Consider the following 24,590-nt stretch of genomic DNA (forward strand, 5'->3'; position numbering starts at 1 on the left):
GCCTGGGGTCTTAAACAACAGTAAAACATGGGTGAACATGTTCGTAGTCTCCTATTAAAGGTTACCTTCCATTTTTGTGGTTTCCTTACTGTGGAATGTTGGCAATAAAATCCTGATGAAGATGGTAAGGGTGGCATTCTAGATGAGAGATTGTGTGTTAATATAAATCAATATCAAGACAGAACCCAGGAAAAAAATGAAGATGACTTAATGCTTGATCTCATTGATTACAGATTAGGTTTAATTCAATTGAATGATTTGTATAGCAATTTTAACAAAGGACATTATGTTAAAAGCAGCATTATAGAAATAGGAAAATATAGGATCAAAATTACAAAGATTCAAATTAATATCATATTTACAAATCATATTTATCCCTAATGATCTAAGTAGGTTTATTACTCCAAACATCTACTTTTATTATTATTAGTATTAGTAGTAGTAGTAGTATTATTCATTCATTCATTCATTCATTCATTCATTTACTACCGCTTATCCGAACTTCTCGGGTCACGGGGAGCCTGTGTCTATCTCAGGCGTCATCGGGCATCGAGGCAGGATACACCCTGGACGGAGTGCCAACCCATCGCAGGGCACACACACACTCTCACTCACACACACTCACACACTACGGACAATTTTCCAGAGATGCCAATCAACCTACCATGCATGTCTTTGGACTGGGGGAGGAAACCGGAGTACCCGGAGGAAACCCCCGAGGCACAGGGAGAACATGCAAACTCCACACACACGAGGCGGAGGCAGGAATCGAACGCCCAACCCTGGAGGTGTGAGGAGAACGAGCTAACCACTAAGCCACTGTGCACCCCAACCAGGAATGTGTTTTTTTTGTTGTTGTTGTTGTTCTTCTTCTTTTTTGTGTGTTTGTTTGTTTTTTAATTTAATTAATTGATTTATTTAGTGTGGGGGTTATATGTTTTTTTTTTATATAAAATATGAACCCCTCTGCTGCAGAAAATTCTCTAAATCGTACAAAAAAAAAATCAGAATAGTTCCTCAACTTCAGCTAGAGCTCGATGTCTCAGATGCTTGCGACTTTAAATCTGTGAATGTAAACATAAAACTGAATGAGCGTGGAGATGTGTGGGGAACTGAACACTGAGTAAAAAAGGTTTATTGAGATCTTTGGATTATATTTTTCTATTATGTGGTTTACACCCAGTGAATTTCCAATTTCATCAAGTTGCTATTTCTTTCTGTGACATTGTCTGTGGTTTGGGATGCGGTCTGTGGTGTTCTTTTGCTTGTCATCGTATCATTTTGTTGCTCTTATTCAGAATACCTACATAATTGTCCTGGTGTCCTGAAAATGCACCTTATATTGTCTTATTACCATTAGACACTTTCATACACATTATTTAACTGTCTTTCCCACTAGAATCCATCGCTGTCAAAGGATCACAAGCTGCGAGTCTTTGTCCAAATGGGATTTATAAGTTAAACGTCCGAAACTGGAAAAGAAATCACCGGTTCCGATTCAATACAATACAGAAGATCCCATAAACTTCCATTTCCTCTATGATTATTTTAGTGTTACTACCTTTTCCTTTCTCATTTTTTGTGTCAGCATTTGGCACATGGAGACTGGCTCTACATTCCATCCAGAAGCCAAAATTTGTCCTGGTGACGTAGTGCTTCTGTAGTCCGGCTAATGTTCAAGTCTACGCGATGATTAAAAACACAGTGCTGGTCCTTTTACAGGAACCGAAACGTGCTCTTATCGGCTCGTTTTAAATACCAAATCATTTTAATGGTAATAAAAGATGTACTAAAAGAGTAATAAAAGAGGTCATGTTTTGTAATACGTGAAAAGCTTTATAATAATAATAATAATAATAATAATAATAATAATAATAATAATAATAATAATAATGCAAGAAAATAGTTATCAGTATCCGTCTTCAGCTCATAATGGGTTGTCTAATGTCATCTCTCTACCTCTCCCTCACTGAAGGTGGTCCTGCAATCTTCTTTCCATATGCTGGACCCTCAAACCCGACCCCTGAAAGGGATCCATGTGCTGAGGTTCATCCATTAAAATTCCCTGAAGCACACAAATAATATTCCATCTGTCTGTGCTGTCATCTATTTTCCAAATGCATATTTTGCTGTGTGGTAATATCTGTCTTTTACAAGGAATTCATCTCAACAGTTTGTGCAAAAGGGCCGTGCATTCAGACCTAGTCTTTTTTTGGCATTGGCCTTTACCAAAGTAAGTACTGTAAGTAACTTCTCAATTCAGCTGAAACGAAAAAGAAAAAAAAGAAAAGAAAGAAAGCTGGCCTAGATTTCACATCCATTTGCACACAGCTATAAAAAAAAACAACATTTGGGATGGAGCTCACAGCTTAACATTTAGATCTGCATTGTTCTATTAAAGAAATCTACCGAGATACTGCCCAGATGCTGTCTAGACAAATCCACAACATACATGAGATAAATATGCTGGATAACCCATCTGCTCTTTAGCACAAAACCTTAAAGGTTTCTTGAACATACTGAGGTGTATAAGTATGTGGAACTGGTGTGTGTAATTTGGTGTTTTATTCTCTGAATGTGGCGAGCAGCTGCTTGGTTAATCGTGTGTGTAGGCAGTTTGTGGCTGTTCCGTTACAGCTCCAACAGGTAGCAATTACATCGTTTTCTACTTACAGTAAAAATGATTAACTTTTAAAACATTTGCTTCTGGTCCTATTCAGGAGCCAGCACAGGGCAAGCACGCTTTGGTAGGATATTCTACTGACTACTATCTCTCCTTGGAGTCATGGACCATTCTATCTATCCTTGAGCTCCTTATAAGGTGTTTTTTTTTTTCATCTCTTCATGTGTCATCTCAAAAATTCTGAATTCATTGCTAGGTAATGATTTCTTTCTGTTCCTCTTGAAGATAAAAAAAAAAAAAAACAGCCTCCTACTTAAAACAAAGGCTTCTTACCTTGCATGATGTTTGCTTAAGAAAGATGATATCAGATTTTGTTTTTCTTTCTTGCTATCTGGTTTTCAGCTGGGATGTTATTAATGAGGTTTCGGCAGCTACTCGCCTTTCGAATGCCACAACCCCAAATGAAAGGTATTCATTAAAATGGCATTCCACAGATGGTCCTCGTCAGACTGTTTTAATCAGTTTTCCCAGGTTTTAAGTCTCCATCCCCCTTTACTCCAGGCCTCGATGATTTGTTAATAGAGACAAACGACTCCAGAAACAGAGTGACGCAACGCTCAACTGCAAAGATCATTCTGTGACAGCCTTTTAACTCAAACCACATCTCTTTAAAAAAAACCGGGACAGTCATACTCTGCAGAATATAAGGGCCAGAAAATGAGGCTACAAATAGCGCAACGTACAAGTGTTCCTCTTGTCTAGCGATTATTACGACCTAATGTGGATAGAAAAGTTGGCATCCAGTAATCGTGTGACCTAGCTCTATCAAGACAAAGGCTTGAAGTAAAACAGTGATGAGTAAGCAATTCCAGTACTTCTTAGCAGTGTCTAGACTAGTCTAGATCGATATGAACAAACTGGGTAGAATGTGTCCCTTCAGGGTTCAGCACTGTGAGTGCATTAGCAGATGAGAATATAAATGAGAGAACTGTTTATCATATAACAAAGAAGAATAGGATTAGCCAGGGTAGTGTGCTTGAGTGGTGATGACAAATAAGTTTCATTTTTTTTCCCCCAGATCACCCAGGGTGTACGTTTGCTGAATGTTGTTTTAAGTATTGGAGTGATCCAGAAAAGCAATCCCTGATCTTGCAATCAGTTGTGGACTCATTTCTGAACCCTGGTCAAATATGGGCCTTTTTACACCCGGTCACTTTGTGTGTTTTCTCTGATCCGATAGCTATCTGATTTGTTAAAACTGTTCCATTTACATTAGGCCACATAAATGCGTCTCGGCGAATCGGATATCGATCCGATCTTTCTACTCCTGCCCAGTATGCAAATATATTTTACCTCATTTCCGGGGTAATTGAAATGGAACACGCTTTGGTGTATGGAGTTGCTAAAAACAGCATTTACTGTTTGCTGCATTTTCGCTGGCAGCAGTGCATTTTAAGACCAAACGAGACGCCTGGGTGAAAGATTTCATGGGTTTAAAAGTGTTAGTATGGAAGACAAAGGAGAAGAAATGTTGTGTTCATTTATTATACCAGGCTTTCCTATGACTAAAGTATCATGAATTACACAGACTTCTGTAAAAAATAAATCGTACAAGAACGCCTCATTTGCGGTATTACCTCATGACAACAAGCCATGCTTCTAAAAAGTGGTGTACTTCACAGTTTCAGTGATGGTACTAAAGAAAAAATAATATAATAACACAAAAGTGAAAGCAAACCTACATTTATAACCTCTTCCACTAAACAAGCCCAGAATCAGGCCTGAGTGGGAACTCAAATATTTGGGCCAAAGTCCATAAACCTACCCTCCTCCTTCTTCTCCTAGCTGGATGACAATAACCTGTAGGTCTTTACAGTGGAGCTTAGTTGTGCATTCAAAAGGGAGCTTGAAGGCTTAACGTTAGGCTCCTGTACACATTTATCAATATTGCTGTGTTATAACAACTTAACATAAATCCCTCGTCTATAAACTACCAGATATATTGGATGTAACCACTTTGGAATGTCTTGAGTAGCTACATGCCAAATGAAGTTGTCAGCATCAAAAGTTGATTATGTTAGAAGTACAGTATTTATATAAATTGTCCATTTTAGGACTTAAGGAAATGAACAGTTTACAAATCCTTAAAACCTCAAACCAAACGGACACATTTTCTTTCATGACCTGTTTGAAAATACCCCATAGCCAAAGTCTAGGCTTATTTTATGTTTGGAAAAAAACAGTCAATGCCTAGAGCAGCACCTCACCCATGATATGTTTCTCAGAATTCATTTGCTGACGCCCTTTACCGTAAGCAGGTTGCAATAAATTGGCATTGGCCCCTTACTGTGATGGTAATGGTTCCCTGCCACAGGTAAGGTTATGTGGAGCAACACGCCATGTTTTCCGTCGCAGACACCTCTGCTTGATCACCGGGTCCAGCTGCACACAGCAGGCTCAGAGGCTGTTTATTGTAAGGCTGTGTCCAAGAGGAGGGAGTGCGGCACCAAGCCAGGAAAGCAAGACAAAAAGCATTGGAGACTAAAGTCTAAAGAGTGACCTACAAATCTGTCAGTTCTAACAGAATATGATGAGTAGAACAAAAGGTTCAGTGTAAAGGTAGTAGAATGGGTCTAATCTACAGCTAAAGTATGGATTGTTACTGTGCCATGTTTGCTGTTGTTTAGTTTCCAAGCTCCTGGTTTCTATAGTACACAATTTTTCATTTGCTCTTATCTGCATGCTAAATCATAATAAAGGTTTCCTCACGATCTTCAGCTCCTGCGAATGTACTGCAACATTTAGCGCCAACCCTTAATCTGAGACACCTGATCCAAGTAAAGAACGTTCTTAGGAACATCTGAATATTGAAGCCACGTGTGTTGGATTAAGGGTTGGACATTTAAAAACATACAGCATCTAAAATTGCGTACTTCTTGAATAAATAGTTTGCCAGACTAACGCTCCAGAAAGTTTGATGTGTTGAAAACCAAGGTATTCATTAAAACCTTAGGAGGCTAAGATGCCCTTAAATATCCAAGAAGAAGAAGAAGAAGAAGAAGAAGAAAGAAAGAAAGAAAGAAAGAAAGAAAGAAAGAAAGAAAGAAAGAAAGAAAGAAAGAAAGAACTGAAATATGAGGTCACAGGTTAAAAAAAGTGAAGTGCTGTTTATTGTTGCTAAGCTGCACTGAGATTCAGGTCAGTACAGAGTCACAGATGGCCTTTTTCGGGGGAAACCCATTGAACCACGGGAGAGAAGCTAAAAGAGGATAGATCATAACTGATTTACTTATAATCAACAAGCCATAACATTGAAACCACCTGCCTAATACTGTGTAAGTCTCCTTTGTGTTTCCAAAACAGCTCTGACCCATGAGCTATGGACTGAATAAGACCTCTGAAGGCGTGCTGTGGTATGTGGCACTAAGACATTAGAAGCAGCAGGATGGTCCTCCGTGGATCTGAATTGTTCAGCACATCCAACTAATGTACGATCGAGTTTCAAGGTCAAGTCAATACCCCGAACTTTTTAGATCATGTTCCTCAAATAATTCTTGAACAAATGTTGCACTGTGGCAGGGAGCATTATCCTGCTGAAAGAGGCAACTGCATGCCATTAGGGAATACTTGGTGTGGTACATGTGATAATAACATCCACATGAGTGTCAGGACAGAAGGTTTTCCTGTAGAACATTGCCCAGAGCTTTACTCTGAATCTGCTGGCTTGACATCTTCTCATAGTGCGTCCTGCTGACATTTCTTCCCCAGGTAAGTGACGTACTGTGCAGTCTGACACCTTTCCACAATTTACGCTATGTTGCTCTTCTGTGGGATCGGACCAAACAAGCTATCATCTGCACCCCATCAGTGAGCCCATGACCCTACTGCTGGTTGACCAGTTGTCCTTCCCTGGACCACTTTTGGTACTGTAGGTACTAACCAGGGGCGGTTCTAGACCTTTTTTTATGGTGGCTTCAGCCCCCCTGTCTGTGATCTCAGCCACCCTAAAACTATAAGTATAATTTTTACTTTCAAAAATGAAAAACAAAAATTTCATTAAAATGCAGGACATGTCGTCGATGCGAAAGAAAATTATTTATCAGTTTGATCCAAGAGCGAATTTTATTTACTTTGCTCTTACACGCGTGCGTTGTAGTCTTTCAAAGTGCATCATCGGCTGTCTGCTTTATTTGTATGGAGAAGCACAGAGTCAGTCAGACATGCAGTGAAATTTCACTATTCTTATTACCAGAGTTGTAGCACAAACAAAATATTAATGCAAACAATCAATTCAATACTAAATAAAAATAAAATGTATTGATTTGGTGTTTGTCTTGTGAATATTTATTTTATTGATGACTGCATTCATTGGACACGCTGTTCGTAGAGAATGCACATGAACTGATTTGATTCAACACTGGCATCATTACATCATGCATAAAATTTTGATGTCCACTTTTGCCATTTTAAACAATAGCATAACTTTTGACTTACTATGTAGTCATATAATATATAATATAAAACTCTTCTTTTTATAAAATCTCACTGAGTTCTAAAACCCCTAAAGATGAAACCCTAGAACCTCCCCTGGTACTAACCACTGCATACCAGGAAAAATTAAACCAGATCTTCTGTTTTGGAGATGCTCTGACCCAGTCTTCTAGCCATCACAATTTGGCCCTTGGCACCCATTTTTCCCAATTCCAACACATCAAGAAATAACTGCTCACTTGCTGCCTAATATATTTCACTCCCTGACAGGTGCCATTGTACCGAGGGAATTAATGTTATTCATGTCAGTTGTTTTAATGTTGAAGCTGATTGGTGTATGGGTCACTCAGTGGAAACTCTGCCTTGTGAGTTTAAACTATTTATTTTATATTTTTATTTACATTACATGTGCCAGGTTCACAGAATGGGTAAGCAAAAGCTGATGCTGGACCAGCATAAACCAAGACTTTTACTTATATTGATTGTTGAAATTGTACATTGTACCAGCCCCCAATGTCGTCTGTGGGATGAAGCCTTTGGACGTCCACTGAGCCGAGGCCGACTCTAAGAATCCTGAGACATCTCCAGTTAGACTCTGTGATACTAAGGAGATCCGAAGTCCATGATCCTTACACCAATACAACATTTAACTGACTGTATATTACAATCACACCCCCAGTGTCACCCATATGAGGATGGGTTCCCCCTTGAGTCCAGTTCCTCTCAAGGTTTCTTCCTTTACCAGTTTAAGGGAGTTTTTCCTTGCCACTGCTGCCTGAGTCACCTCAGACTTGCTCATAGGGGAATAAATACATACACATTGTGAACTATTTATATCTAATAATAATCTTGAATTTTTTATTCTGTTAATTCTTTTCCTTTTATTATTTGTTATTTCTTTTATTATTCCAATGTTTACCTTCTGCTCTATGTTTATGTTCTGTAAAGCTGCTTTGAGACAATGTCTATTGTAAAAAGCGCTATACAAATAAACTTGAATTGAATTGAATTGTATTGAATTGGATTGAATTGAAATGAAGAACATGCCTCAGATTAACCTCATCTCACACAATTTCATTCAAGATGTTTGAAGGGAAGAAACCTCTTATCTTGTCCAAACCTCAACCTCAACCGTAATATAAACTTATAAAGAGTTTCGATTTTGTGAAATTCTCATCCTCTGTTTGAAGTATGAAACTTTTCTTTGTATACCCTCTGTACAATTTGATTGACAATAGGTTGACCCTACACATGAAGTCTGTTTTCTTAGAGGTCAAGTATGTACAAAGCCACGACCCTGTTACAGGATGACAGGCGAGTCTGGATCGCTAATGCTAACACGTGCTAACCAGGTGGAATACGCATTGCTACTGAAGCACGAGTGTGTCTGTTCAAGAGACAGGTGTGAGCTTTGATTTTAATTCTAGCAAAGGATTTTTCTTCAAAATAAAACAGCAGTAAATCTGGATATAGACCATGCCTTTATGGCCTGTAATCAAATGTAGATCAGAGACACTAAATCCTTTAGTGTTTCATAGTTAATGCTAGGATCTATTCCCAGGTATTGTGTTTTTCAAACATAGATTAAACCTAACTATAAATTATACCTTTAGAGGCTCTATGTGGCGGCCTGGGAAATCTTTTCACGTGGTGAGATATCAACATTTTCTAATATATAATAAGATAGTTATGAAAACTTATGAGCCTTTCCTGAATGTGGTGCAGGAGCATCAAAGACATTATGTACTGAATGAATTTTGCCTATTTGTCCATATGTCAGCTTTGTAAAAGCATAATAAAGGAAACCACATAGCTAACAAGGTTTTAGACACCTGACTCCATACCAAGAAGCATGCCTAATTGCTCTACCAGAAGATAGTCTACTGTTGATAAGATCAAACATGAATAAAAACATGTCATTTTGGTGAAAATTTTGAAAATATATTACATACAGGCAGTGTGGTGGTTCAAAGAATATTGTTGCTGCCTCACAGCTTCAGGGTCCTGACCTCAGGTTAGAGTCTATGTGGATTTTTGTATGTTCTCCCCATGCCAGTTTCTCCAGATTCTCCAGTTTCATCCCAAAGACCCTATGTGAATGTGAAAGTGTAGGTAAATAGTGTCTTGGAATGAACTGGTGTCTTATCCAGGATGTGTTCCCATGGTTCCATCAGAATAAAGCACTTACTGAAAATGAGGAAAAATATATTACATGCATGTTTGGTGGCATATACTACAATATGTTATACTTTGACAATCTTATTCTGTTTTGCTTTTTGTTAAATCGAATTTTTGGCTATTTGCTAGAATTCAGCCAGACCACACATGCTGCCTAAAGTACTTCTTTTTAGCTATTAACTAAGCCAAAATATGCTTCTGTAAAAATCCCAGTGCACTTTTTGTCTATTAAAAAAGTCTACTGATGTTCAGTAAATGGGTTATCTTTGAGTGACCCCTCAAACATCCGGTATTTTTTTTTTTTTTTTTTTTTTTAGTTTTCTTACATTACACACATTGTAAATGTTTCTATGTCATTTACTGCAGACAGACTTCTCAGTCGAGGGTCAGTAAAGTGTGTCTCACCTTTAGTTCTGCTCGGTAGTCTTGAGACACAGACAACCGCCATATGTCTCAGACATCAGACACGTTTGTGTGGGTTTATTTTTCAGCGTCATGGTGTTTTGCTCATACACAGTAAGCCTGCTCTTTCTCAACCTATACGGCATGTTAGAAGAATCCACAGAAGAATTCTCCATCTCTAATTACATTTGGAATCATAACAGTGTTGTTTATTTAGAAAGGAAATAATTTTACTTGTCATGTAAGATACTTATTTTACCTGATTTATCTATGACATTTATCCATTAAAATTCCTTTATTTTTGTAAACATTTCCAATATTTTCCAGTTTTTGTAGTGCTGAATTTTTCAGGATAAACAGTTCATTATAGTTTCTCTCTACATTTAGTGCATACTTGACTGCATTGTGTTTTCAGAATGTTGTAGACATGTTAGAAGTTAACACTGACACAACCTACTTGGCGTTTTTAAGCAATGGTGTTATTTGTTTAAAGTGACACATGACATTAGATATGGTGAAGAGCCGAGGCAGATGTCTGTGACCATTGACCTTTCTTGTTTGTTCACTTTGAAACACTAAAAACTCCAGCAGTGACTCATAAAGATCACAAACTCCTAAACTCTTAAGGTCAGTAAGCTGTGTGTGTGTTGTCAGAGATTGAGAGCTGCAAAGTAAAGGACAGGCTTTGAACCCTGACTGAACTCTACTTAAGAAGACATTTAGTCATTAAACAGGAAGCCGCTTCAGTTTGACATGCAAATAACAAGAGTTTAGGAAGTGTTTTCAAAACTAGCAATTATGAGATGCTGTTATTACATGTTTTCTGTACAAATGTAAAATAAAAAAAATAATACAAGTAAGAATATTAAGCCAGTAGATTAAAAAAAATTGCAAACAATGTGGTTATAATGTGGTTTGTAAACAACAAGGATTTATGACAATTGTATTGTTGTATCTTGTAACAACAACAGCAAAATTAATATCAATAATTATAACAATAATACTAATAATAACAATCATAACAACAACAACAACAACAATAATAATAATAATAATAATAATAATAATAATTATTATTATTATTATTATTATTATTATTATTATTATTATTATTATTATTATTATTATTATTATTATTATTATTGATGTTGTTGTGTATTTAGGTCTGTGGCACTGTTTGTAATTGCTTTGTTTTTATAAATGCATTACATTTATACATTACATTTATACATTACATACAATACATTTATTATTATTATTATTATTATTATGACGATGCTAATATAATAAAATGCAGATGTACTGTTTTGAAGCAGGTGTATGATGATTTCTACATGAGATTCCCACTAAACTTGATGAACTTGCCCCTAAAGTGGTTCTCTACAGTATATCCTCATAGAACCTCTTCGATTGAGCTCCCAGTACCCCAAAGCTCAATGCTGATCATAAGTTTCCATTACCTAGCTCCAGTGCTAAAAAACTAAAGAAGAATTTTGACACCAAACACATCTTGGCTGATTGACTACACTGAGCTTAAGTGGAAAATGTGAGTCAATTTCCTGAATTGCTTCTTAGAGCACCCAAGCATCTTTTCCTCCCTGGATCAGTGTTTGAGGAAAGTCTCACAGTTGTCCAGCCCTCAGTGGAAGTGTTTGGGGAAGGAAGGAGTGTGAAGCGCGCGCTCGGCCACTCCTCCTCAATCCTGATGCGCACTCATCTGCCAGAAGAAAAAAAAAAAAAAGAAAAAAAAAAGCTCTCATAAGTTCTGTAAACTAAACGCAGAAGCAGCTGCGAACGAACAGACAGACTATATGGAATTTCCAGGCAGAAAGAAAGGAACGTATTTATTTTTATTTATAGATTTTTGAATACATTTGGCTTTTTAGGGCTGTTGCATTGAAGTGACAGTGGATGCACAGAATTTTTTTCCTTGAGGAAATGCTTTATGAATGAAAAGTTTTTGTTGTTGTTGTTGTTTAATTATTATTATTATTGCTTTGGTGATGCGGTCGATGTTGCATGGTGTCACTCGAAAGGAAACTGTTAAGGAGCAGAATGAAAGATAGTCATGTTGAAATTTAGTAGAAAACGATTTTGAGCACACAGAACATTTAAGGTAAGTCTTTCCGTCCTGTTTTATTCAAATGCTGGTGCAGCAGTTTCAGTGCAAAAAAAAAAGAAATGTATAATGCATACTTTGTAGTTCATGTAATAATAAAACCCAGCACCGTTATTTTACGCAGTGCATTTTGTTAACTTTTTGTTCTTTTGCACAATCTTATTGATTATCGTGGTGCTCCACAGTGTCTTTTTTTTATTTTTTTATGATACAAGTTTGACTGCAGCTGTGAAGCTGAAGATGGGACACTGTGTTGCGCGCGTGCTGACTCTGTTTACGCTGGCGGCGCTGGCGAGGAGCGCACAAGGCTGCCCGCGACCGTGCGCATGCCCTCAGCTCGGAGAGGTTCACTGCACATTTCGCTCCCTGCTCACGGTGCCCGCTGGCGTGTCCCGACAAGTAGAGCGCATGAACCTAGGGTAAGAGGGTTTCTCCAAAATAAAAAGGGAGAAAACTCCAAGCTACTGTGAAGCTGTGAATCAGCTCAGTGCGAATTCCATTTCTCAGTTTATTAAAGAATGATGCGTCATACTCCTTACCAATTAGGTTCTATTTAATGCTGCAGCTTGTTATTTTGCTCAAGAAGTGAAACGTTCAGCCTGTAGTATTCCTGTAAACATACTGATCATTACAAAGCTCTGCCACTGGAAACTCCTTCCATAAATACGATCTCCATCTGATGTTATATACAAGTTTATTATTATGTTGTGTCTGCACACAAGTCACTGGTTGTAGGCTTTTACTATAGAAGCCATACTAGAAGCCATATGTTGGATGTTAATAATGCGGAGTTAATAATGTAGATAACCTACTAACTATTTAACAGTAATGCTGTTATTAGTTAGGCATTAACCTAGCATAATTAATGGCATGTTAATTTGTTTAAAGCTAGCTTCATTTGTTAATCCTGTACTGACTGTCCATTTGCAACATGGCATGTTCTTAACTAACAGCCAACAAAAATAGAATGTTTGCACTTCCTTTTCTTAGCCACAAACAACGCCAGTATTGTATTCTTCATCATTGCTGATTAAAATGAACTGGTTTGAAGATACACCTGCCTCCCCAAATGATTTAAACACAGGAGGAAGACACAACACAGCATTCCAAGTCCAGATTTAAAATTGTCCTTGAATATTTCATCTGCATTATTTTTTTAGACAGAATATTTATGGTCCAGGTCTTAGGTCTAAAGAATTATTGTGTACTATAATTGTTCCTGTTTCAGGTTCAACACAATAAACCGAATAACAGGCAGCTCTTTTGCTGGCATGCGAAAGCTAGAAGTCCTCATGATGCATGGGAATAATATACATAACATTCCTGATGGAGCATTTCATGACCTAATATCCCTTCAGGTGAGTGGAGCATATCAGATATGCATAACTGGATCACTTTTTAGTTCTTATTTTATCAAGAGGAAATCATAGCTAACAAAATATTGCATTTTTCCTGTTGTATACCCTCACAGATGATGAAGATGAGCTACAACAAGCTGAAGATCATTACCAGACGCACATTTCAAAGTCTCTGGAATTTAGCCAGGCTGCACCTGGACCATAACCATCTGGAGTTCATACACCCGGATGCATTCCAAGGCCTCACCTCTCTCCGTCTGCTTCAGTTGGAAGGCAACCGTCTGCAGCAACTACATCCAGCCACCTTTGCAACTTTCTCTGTACTTGGCTACTTCCCTATGTCCACTCTGAAGCACCTGTACCTGTCTGAGAATGGGCTTACAACACTATCACAAAAGATGTTAGCTACTATGCCTCAACTGGAGAACCTGTACTTGCATGAGAACCCCTGGACCTGTGACTGCAGGATGAAATGGTTCGAAGAGTGGAACTCAAATGCACCAGGTCAGCATCAAGAACTATATCAGTTATACTGCAAAACAGGGAGAAAGCATCACTGTGGTGCAATGGGAAGCATCGATGCCTCACAACACCAGGGTTCGATCATTACTGTTTGTGTGTAAGCTTTGCATGTTCTCATCATGTCCATGTGGGGTTCCTTTGGGTTTTAAGCTTTCCTCAAACCTTAAAAAATATGCCAATCGTTTGTTGTTAAATTGGCCTTAGGTGTAAATGAGTGTGTGAATGTAGGTGTGCTTGGCAGTCTGCAATGTATTCCCACTTGTGCACAGTGTTCCCAGGATAGACTCCTGACCCATAGCAAACCCTGACCAGAATGACGCAGTATAATTATTGGGAATTACTAAAAGTGGTAGCTTTGGATATAGTACTTATAAAATGAATTACTGTGTATTATTGTGCAACTGTAATACAGTGTATCTGTAAGATTATTACAGTGCTTATAACACTTAAGAAGTATGAGACATGCTGAGAATTGCAAGTTGTATGTTGCTATTGTATTTTCAATTTGAATCTATAAAAGTAATATTGTTAATTATGTTAATACTTTTAGGAGATTACAATGTGTTGCCATATCTATTATTAATCCATAAACTCTTTTTTCATCAGATGTACTCAAATGCAAAAAAGATAGAGCTTTCCCTGGAGGACAATTGTGCCCTGTGTGTTTCTCTCCTAAACAACTAAAGAAAAAAGACCTTCTGGAGCTACACAACCCAAAATGCACCAGTCCTGTCATTAGTGCCCCTCACAGATCCTCTGCCCTGGACACAGAGAGTGAACTCTTGACATTAAACGACTTCAGTCAACCTCTTGGGAATGCTTCACTTGGCTTGTCAGATGAACATGGAAATCAAGTAGATCTGTATTGTCAGGTCAATGATCCAACCAATTCAACCAGAATAAACTGGAACAATGTTAACTCATTTCAAATTAACACAAATGTCACCCTGATGTTAGATCTGGAATGTCCAATTGACAGAGGTACTTACGAAAAGCTGTGGAGGCTTGTTGCATATTATAGTGATGTACCTGCACACCTAAAAAGGGAGATTATGTTAAGCAAAGACCCTCATATTAGCTACAGGTATCGCCAGGATGCAGAAATGGATGCCGTTTACTTTACTGGCGTGAAAGCCAATATGGTGGCAGAACCTGCATGGATAATGCAGTCAGCAGTGAACTTACAGTTAAATAGACCTCAGTCCACCAGTAAAAGGGTTAGACTCATTCTCAGCACTCACCTATCAGAGCTGGTAGAGGTAGAAGAAAAGAGGCAGCAGAGGAGAGAGTGGGTTTTGATTGAGGCCAGAGACAACACCAAAATATCTCAGGTTGTTGTGGTGGGTAACCCCATTCAGATGCAATGCAATGTGCAAAGCTCAGGGAACCCATCAATAAAGTGGATGCTGCCCGATGGGTCAAAAGTTGAGGCCCCATATCAAAGCAGTGATAACAGGATCACAGTGTCTCCATCTGGTTTATTGGCTATAACAGCCACGGATCACTCAGACTCAGGTGTGTACTACTGTATAGCAAAAGTGATGGGTGATGTAAGTATACTTTCCTTTCGTCTGACAGTGGAAGACTCTTCTACTCCAGCTCCTGGAAGTGACAGTGTGGCTGAACCTGTGACGGGAGTCACTGGTGGGTCTGTTTCTCTTCCCTGTGTAACCCTGGGTTCTCCTGATCCAGATATAAATTGGATTCTGCCAGACAATACTATTATAAACACATGGTCAAATTTATCCAGGATGTTTGTGGCCTCAAATGGAAGTTTAACCATTCGCAATTGCCAGCTTTCAGACAATGGTTATTATAAATGTGTGGCAGAAACTCAACATGGTGTGGACTCGTTGGCTACAAAAGTAACTTTGACAAGGCCTTCCAGAGGACATCCTATAAGGAAATATTCCAGCAGACCTCAGCCTGCAGAAGGAGTCTCAACCAAAATAAAAGCTCCAATAAACAATGATGTAGAGGCATCTGGGGACAATGACAATGAAGGGCCTGAAGCTAAAGCTTTTGAAAGAGTGGATAGCTCTTATAAAAGGAGAATTCCAAGTGCTCCTGTTCGGGGTGGACATCCGACCAGAAAAGTGTGGAGACGTCCTCCCTTGCCAAGAAGACGAATAATGCATACTGGAGCTGACAGGAGTAACCTGACAGAAACAAGAAGAAGAATCAATGTGTCAAAAGGCCCAATAGATCCAGAACATTGGGCTAACATTCTTGCAAAAGTCCGCAGCAGTGGAGATAATGCAAAAACAACTACAACTGTAAGTTCTGGTCTGGCTAGCACAAATAGTTTACATCAGCTTGACAATGCCATCACAAAGCAATTGGGATTGATACCAGACAGAAGTACAAGTGGAGCAATACCACACAACATCATGGCCACAACATCAAAGACATTGGTGCAAACCACTGAAGTCGGGCTAGATATAAAACCACTGGATGCTGAAGATCAGCTAAACATACCTTACCAAATCGCTGCTCCAGAAGTCAACCAAAATTCTGATTTGATAGATATTGCGTATACCACAATTGGTCCACAGACTACTACTCAGTCGTTGATAGATATAGATGTTTCCAAGTGGAATGAAGTGAGAACTATTGAAAGAACGATTCCATATGAAACTCTATTTCAACAAAACCAAAGCCACACTCTGGGTAGCCAAAAAAATGAAACATTTCCCAAAGCTAAAAGTGATGACGATGACAATGCTGGTGATAAAGATGACAGCTTTTTGAAAAGGCATGGGGTTGAGGTTTATCAAGGAAAGTCTGACCACAGTCCAATATCAACCACATCTATTGTTTCTGAAGAACAAAACATGGCAAAGTATTATGCTACTCATTTATTTACTGACGTTGCAAAAACTGCATTAGAAGAGAAACATGACAGTTCACAAATTACTCTGCTTACCACTATGACACCAAAATCGCAATCCACATTAGAACATGACAGAGGAACATCATACGGTAGGGCCTCGTCCAATTCAAGACGTAAGAATAACGGCAGACGGAGAAAGCTTAATAGAAATAGAACAAAACCAAAACAAGCTAAATCTGCATACTTCTTAAATATCACTCCAAATCCCACTACTCAAACCATGGTTTCCGAGATCACCAAAATGACTGCAACATCTGAGCCAAAAATAACAACATCTGTAGTGGCTATGAGTGCTGAGGTCAAAATGGATACCAGTGTTGCATTTACTGACAACCAAGGAACATCGCTTAGTAAAACAAATTTGTCAAAGGGGAAAGATCCTTTATTGGACATCCAGAATACCATATCCGCTGATACTTTTGTCAATGAGAAAGGGTCAGATGCAGAGCCTACATCACTGTCATATATTGAAATAGATAATATAGCCCTAAAATCTACAGTGTTGTCAATGTCTTCATCACCATCCTTAGGTTTCATAGGACAATCAACCACACACCGAGAAAGTGTTTCTACCGTATCTCCTATCATTCAGGCCACTCCATCTTCTGACTATGAGACAATTTTAAGCTTCAATTCCCTGATGGGAATGCATTTTGAAGAGGCAGAAAGAGAAAGCACTACAGGACACGCCAGCACGAGGATAAAGTCTGACACTTCCCCTGTGAGTCCTCAATCGCACTCAGAATCAACACCAGGTGCGGGTATAGATAAAGAAGAAAATCAATCTAAGTTCACACTTAAACCTTTCTCTTCATCTGCTGTTAGAGTCCAGCATGAAATCATTGAAAGCCGTGACTCAGACATCCCTAGTGGGTCAACAAAAGCAAACATCTATGAGGGGGCTCCTGAGAATTCTCAGGTTACAACAGAGAGGCCCATAACATCCCAAAATGTTAAACGATCAGGTATGGTCACTACAACAAAAATAAACAGTGCTTCATCTAACAGAAATCAGGAACCTGTCTCTGGTAGGAAGGCTGAAATAGCAGAGGAAAATACTGTAACTCTGATGGAAGGTCAGCAGTACAGTCATCCTGTCACCACCCTGAAAACAACAACAGCAATAACTACTACTACCCCAAAACAATCAATGCCTTCAAAAACACCAAAGGAATGGAGACCCTCTGTAATCCTCCCACATACATCTTTCCAGAATATACCTTCCATTTGGACACCTGACAATTCAAATCATATTCCTGACAGACACAGAGAAAGAATTTTAAACCCAGAACAGAGAATAAGGTCACATAACAGAAAAAGGCCAACTGTATTTCATTCAACAGGTCTATCAGTACATACTAAATTAGATACCAGTGACAGTGATTTCAGCACCCAAAAACCAAAACCACAAACCACACTTAAAGTTCCTACAACTGCCCCAGAAGTCCTAGTTCCTCCTCCAGGACAAACCCTTCCCGTGCAGCCAAATGGTAGTTCTTCCTTTATCCAATATCCTACCTCCACCAACAGTGTGCATCATTCTCAGCAGAAGCAGAAGCCAGTCATTCCATCTAGAAGACAGCCTAAGATTACCAGCACCAATATTAGCACAGTGACAGTACAGGCTGAATCAAATGCCTATCTGCCCTGTGTTACTGTAGGAGAGCCTAGACCCTACCTCTCCTGGACTAAGATCTCAACAGGTATGCAATCCTTTATTCCAAAATGGTACACACACATTAAATACTTCTAAATTCTGATAAAGTTTATATTGTATAAAGTGGAATCCAGAATACGGTAAAGTTGCTAACAATATCGGTATTTGCAAATCATTATTTATATTTTGCCATGGCATAAAAGTGTAATATTACAATAAAGTAATATATCATTTTTAATATTATTCACAAAAACAACAACTAAGTTTTACAGATCGCAGTGTCTCTGTAAAAGGGATACAGTAATTTGGCTTTGCATGTTAATTTAAAACAGCTGACTAAACCATTTTGAATTGAGAGATATCGATTTATGACAGAAATGATTTCTTTGAAATCCCACAGTTACCACATTTAGCTAGAACTGTTTATGATGTAATTTCCCTGACTGACCTCCTAACAGACCTCATCATCTGGAAGGAATGCCCTTAGTGGTTTATATTGGAAACTTGAAACTATTTGTTTCTGTGAAAAGACCTTAATGTTTTGGTTTATGTTCAGTTTTTGGCTGAATGAATTTAAGCTGTGAACAGAATGTGGCACAATCTATAAAAGACATATATTTCAGTTAATGCATAAAGGTCTTTATGCACATTTAAGATATTAAAAAAACACATTAAAATCGAAACATCTATTAAATATGACTTCTATTTGTACATGTAAAATGTTAAGGTAATAGAGAATTAGTGCCATATTTTGGTGTATTAACTCTCTATGTTTTAATAATCTTTGTTTTCTGACATTTTACCACTGCTAAATCAGAGGCATCAATATTAAATTAAATCGAAAGCAAAATCTTATTGCTATTATATCATATATCAAAATATTTTTATAGGCACCGTCATCTGGACAATATCTGGTATCATTGTTATTGTGATTAAATAATTGGACACATATTTTTTTCAATTTATTATATTGATTCAATATGCAATCTCCTAATTAATGCCACTGTATCCCTCTGTAGGAGCCAGTATTACCCAGAATACTAAGATTCAGCGATTTGAAGTCCACCCTAATGGCACCCTCACTATCCGCAATGTACTTCCTTTAGACCGGGGGCAGTACCTCTGCAGTGTCCAGAACCAGTATGGACAAGACAAATTGGTGGTCACATTGATAGTCTTAGCTGAACACCCAAGGGTGATTCAGCCACGCTATCAAGATATAACCAAAAACCTGGGAGACACCATTGATTTTGAATGTCTCTCCCAAGGAAACCCTTATCCTCGCACTACATGGGTGCTCCCTAATAAGAAAATAGTACATATGGAAGCTCCCTCCCTTGGTGCACATGAACAACGAGTTTCAGTTTTAGCCAATGGTACACTCCGGATTAAATCTGCTACATACACCGATCATGGGATTTATAAGTGCATTGCTAGCAATGCAGCTGGTGCAGACTCTATATCTGTTCGACTCACAGTTGCTGCTTTACCGCCAGTGATACAACAAATGAAGAATGAGAATATTACTCTCCCAGAAGGCAGCACAGTCTACCTGAACTGCAGTGCCAGAGGTGTTCCTACCCCTACAATAAGCTGGTCTATGTCCAATGGTCTGCAGCTTCGTTCTTCAGAATTTGTTAGTGGCCTCAACCTCTTTGTTTTCAGCAATGGGACCCTCTACATTCGTGGGTTGAGTTCAGCAAATGCAGGGAAATATGAATGCATAGCCACTAATACACTTGGGATTTCATCCAGAGCTGTAATGTTGAAAGTGAACAAATCTATTGCATCAGCCAGAGCCAGAATTACTTCCTCATCTCCACAGAAAACAGATGTAATCTATGGTGGAAAGCTGCAACTAGACTGTGTTGCATCGGGAGATCCAGAGCCTAGGGTCATCTGGAGGACACCGTCCAAAAAACTCGTAGATGCTCATTATAGGTAAGAAAAACCAATTAATTAACTTAGTCACATAAAAGCAGTTACATACACCTCCCATACAGAGGCATTCAGTCAATAGAATTTTGATAGACTTGACAAAATGACACCTACTACAAACTGATCACACGTTATACCATAACAGTCTAACAAATAACTGCTTTTTATCCATGCTTTGATCTTGAGCTTTTGTTATTGTCTGTGCAGAATTTGACAGGTTGTACCTAATATATTATTTCACATTGTTTACCCACTTACTCACTTTACCATATTAAGTCTTTAAAATTCTTTGTTCTCCAGTTATGACCCACGAATCAAGGTGTTTGCCAATGGTTCACTGTCTATCCACTCTGTAACCGAGAAAGATGAAGGTGACTATCTGTGTGCAGCACATAACAAAATGGGAGATGATTATGCACCCCTTAAGGTCAATATCTTGACAAAGCCAGCTAAGATTGAGCAGAAGACACAGTTCAACCAGAAGGTGATCTACGGTGGTGACCTGAAAGTCGACTGTGTTGCGTCCGGATTACCAAACCCAAAGATCCAGTGGGCTCTACCTGATGGCACTATGGTCAACAGCATTATGAAATCTGACAGCAGCAGTGATAGTCCAAGTAGTAGATATGTGGTTTTTGACAATGGAACCTTATACTTTAATGATGTGAGGATGCATGAAGAAGGTGATTACACATGTTATGCTGAGAACCAGATTGGTAAGGATGAGATGAAAGTACATGTCAAGGTGGTGGCAGATGTACCTATGATCAGAAACAAGACCTTTGAGGTAATCAGGGTAATGTACGGAGATTCTGCCTCACTGAAGTGTTCTGCCAAAGGAGAGCCTACCCCTCAAATACTGTGGTTCTCTCCAACAAATAGAGCAATTCCTTCTGCCTCGGACAAGTACTTGATCCATAATGATGGGACTCTGGTCATTCAGAAAGTGCAGCGCTTTGATGGTGGGAACTACACATGTCTAGCCAGGAACAGTGCAGGACAAGATCGTAAAGTAAACAAGCTTGAAATCCTGGTATCACCTCCAGCTATCAATGGTCTAAGAGGCTTCACAAGCTCTTTGAAAATATCTGCTATGAAGAATCAAAGGAAATTGATCGATTGTGATGCTTCTGGTACTCCTGTACCTTATGTGCTATGGGTTTTCCCAGAAAATGTTATTCTGCCAGCACCATATTATGGAAGCCGAATGACAGTCCATCGAAATGGCAGTCTTGATATCCATTCATTGAGGGTAACCGACACAGCAAAACTAATCTGTATTGCTCGTAACGAAGGTGGAGAAGCAAGGCTCATGGTACAACTTGATGTGATGGACGTTATAGAAAAACCGAAACTCAAAAGTCCTAAAACAGAGTCTCTCTCTATAACTGTTGGTAAGACAATGATGCTAAATTGTTCTATTGAAGGTACTCCAGCACCACAATTGACCTGGGTTCTACCTAGTGGTTCTCCTCTAATTAGAGGCTCTCAATTTAACAAGTTCTTCCACAGGTCTGATGGGATTTTGGTAATTACTAACCCAGCTGTGTCAGAGGCTGGAACGTATCAATGTTTGGGGCACAATGCTGGTGGCCTGGTTGAGAGGACTGTGGTGTTGACTCCTGGGCGGAAGCCAGAGATTAATAACAGGTATAACTCACCTGTTACTGTCATAAATGGTGAAAACCTGCAGTTGCACTGTCTGTCTACTAGTGATCCTGTACGTCTTACATGGACTTTGCCAAGTGGGGTTGTTCTAAACCAACCTCAACGGGCAGGTCGCTACGCTGTTCTACCAAATGGTACTCTTTCCATCCAGCAGGCTTCTGTGTACGACAGGGGCTCTTACACCTGCCGTGCCGCAAACGAATATGGAAGTTCCTTGCTAACAATCCCAGTGTCCATAATTGCATACTCACCAAGAATTTCCAGTGGTCCACCTCCGACTACCTATGCCAAAAGGGGAGTTGCTGTTCAACTGAATTGTGTAGCTACTGGTATCCCCAAGGCAGAAGTGGCATGGGAGACTCCAGACAGAACAAGGTTAATTGTCAGCAGTCAGCCACGCCTGTTTGGAAACAAGTATATACACCCTCAGGGCTTCCTTATAATCCAGAACCCTACACCAAGAGACACAGGTTTCTACAGATGCACTGCTAGAAATGTGATTGGGGTTGACACAAAGGGAACATACCTTCATGTGTACTGAGAAGCAATAGCATTAGCATTTGTCCAAAAATGTTCAAAAAGGTTCAGCTAATCCATAGATTTATTTCTAGCTATTTTTTTATTGTGAACATGACTTGCTATCATTTTAGGACTTGTTCTGCAGTGTTGGTCATCACTTTGCCATTCGGTTTTTCTATCCTGTCAGTTATTGCAAATATCTACAGAGTTGTGCTATCCAATCATTCCTATTACCCATTAACTACTAATCTGAAAATACAGTGTATGTTTTTTGACAGATGTAAATACTACAACTGTTTTCCACAAGGTTTTTCTTGCTTTGTTTTTTTTTTTTACTGTTGCAGCCAGGGACAATTTATGTCAAACTGTATATATGACTCCTACATTTTTTATTTAACCTTGAAAAATAATCGGAGGATATTACTGACATTTTTGATATGAAAATCATATGAATCATTCAGGGATATTAAAACAGACAGCTAGATTATCTAATATCTTTAATTCTAAATAGGTGAAGGACAACTGTTCAAGGGTTTTTTCTTTTGAACATCAACCTTTCCTGCTCCCATATACTCAAACCTATAAAGGTAATATATACTTTTTCTATTTGCTAAAAGACACATGTTCACATTAGACTAACTTTTGATAAATGTTTAAACCCTAATGCTGAAGAACACTATGCCCTCATTTAACTAAAAAAGCTAACTCTTTGTGTAGACTTTGTTGCAGTTAATGGCTTAGATGTGTATCCAAACAGAACAGAACAAAAATTGAGGACACGGTTGAGAACATTCCTCACATATAAGAATGTTCTTTAGAGTTTCTTATTCAGTTAAGAAACAAAACCCTTTTCAGAAGTCAACGTTGACTGAATTTTGTAGAACTGATGAAAAGGCAGAGGTTTTTTCCCACGAGGTTGCTTTAACTTATTTGTATTTTTAAAGATTTGTATTGAGATTTAATTTTATTTTGGATATCTGTAATAAAGACAATTAAAAACTACTTAAAAGTTAAAGCTGCTGTCAGTTGTAGATAATGGTTTCCAAAATTCTTTGGTAAAATTCACTAATTAACCATCAGTAGCAATAATCAGTGTGTGATTAAGTACATTTGTTGAACCTTTTCTACTGTAAGTAACCGTGAGTGATAAATATGAAGCTGTACATTAACTGTACCAGACAATTTATTCAAATGAGTAAGTGTGTTTATTTAAGTAAAGAATTATGGTACTTTACCACCTCTGATGTAATTTGAAATCCGTCTAATATGGCAGTGAAAACTGAAGGAACAGGAGGAAACAAAGGTATTCACCTTAACAAATTATTTAACGAGGAGTTTTCCTCCCTATCTGTTGTGTAAATAAGACAATATACACTACATGGCCAAATGTTTGTGGACACCTGATCACACACATATGTTCTTCACCAAACTGTTGCCACAACATTGTACACACACAATTGTCTATAATGTATTTGTATTGTGTAGCATTAGAATTTCCCTTCAGTGGAACTATGATGCATGAAATGTTCCAGCATGAAGTGTTCCTGTATATAATGCAAGCTTCCTGAAGACATGGTCTCCCAAGGTTGGAGTGAAAAATGTCAAGTGTCCTGCACAAAGCCCTGACATCAACCCCATCAAACACCTTTGTAAAGTGGGTTAAATCTTTATTGAGATGCTTAAAAAACCACATAGAGGTGTGATGAGCAGGTGATGAGCAGGTGTACAACCTTTTATACATATAGTATAGTGTTGCTAAATTGAGCTTTCTCAGACGAATACCTTGATAAAGTTCCAATACCCATGAAGCAAATTCTGGTTCACTTTGTCTACTCACTTCACATGTCAAGTTACAATGTGGTAAAAAAAAAAAAACTTCTAGTTAATCATGATTAAAGGGATGCTAATATATATTTTTTATTTTAAAAAAATCATCTAAAGGCTTGTACATTTAAAATTGTAAGCATTCACAAGACTGATTTTCTATCATGTGAAGGTAGCAAAGAAAAATGAGAAAAGGCTTCATATTTTTTCCTGAATTGGATCTAGGCCTAGACAATCAAGGGCTGAACGGCTGGATCTTGGGGACACCTGGGAATATTGACTTCCCAGAACTGTGACAAAGTAGTCATAGGGTAATTATATTTTCTGAATGTTTGAGTCTAGCTGTCTAGGTTCTAGCTAGGTTCTAGCAGTTCCAGATTTGTGATTTTACACCTTGC

The 24,590-nt window shown here is 38.4% G+C and overlaps 2 protein-coding genes across 3 annotated transcripts in view; one reads left to right on the forward strand and one right to left on the reverse strand.

The window, feature by feature from the left end:
- Positions 1-10,832: 10,832 nt before the first annotated feature.
- The window catches only part of gyg2 (glycogenin 2), a 30,641-nt gene continuing 16,883 nt past the window's right edge, over positions 10,833-24,590 (reverse strand). The window contains exon 10 of the mRNA XM_027161666.2: positions 10,833-11,411. The gene's annotated coding sequence lies outside the window, so the exon portion shown is untranslated. The remainder of the gene's footprint in view (positions 11,412-24,590) is intronic.
- Positions 11,435-23,531, forward strand: mxra5a (matrix-remodelling associated 5a). 2 transcript variants are annotated; one of them, XM_027161643.2, is made up of 7 exons: positions 11,435-11,810; positions 11,999-12,232; positions 13,042-13,171; positions 13,285-13,675; positions 14,300-18,289; positions 19,263-20,184; positions 20,482-23,531. In XM_027161643.2, the coding sequence occupies exons 2-7, from the start codon at positions 12,054-12,056 to the stop codon at positions 22,388-22,390; spliced, it is 7,521 nt and encodes a 2,506-aa protein (XP_027017444.2). In that variant the 5' UTR covers positions 11,435-11,810; positions 11,999-12,053; the 3' UTR covers positions 22,391-23,531. The 2 variants fall into 2 exon arrangements, with proteins under 2 accessions (XP_027017444.2, XP_027017450.2); XM_027161649.2 differs by having other exon boundaries at positions 12,029-12,232.

This window comes from Tachysurus fulvidraco, chromosome 18 (genome assembly GCF_022655615.1).
Source record: "Tachysurus fulvidraco isolate hzauxx_2018 chromosome 18, HZAU_PFXX_2.0, whole genome shotgun sequence".
In the NCBI taxonomy this organism is placed as follows: domain Eukaryota; kingdom Metazoa; phylum Chordata; class Actinopteri; order Siluriformes; family Bagridae; genus Tachysurus; species Tachysurus fulvidraco.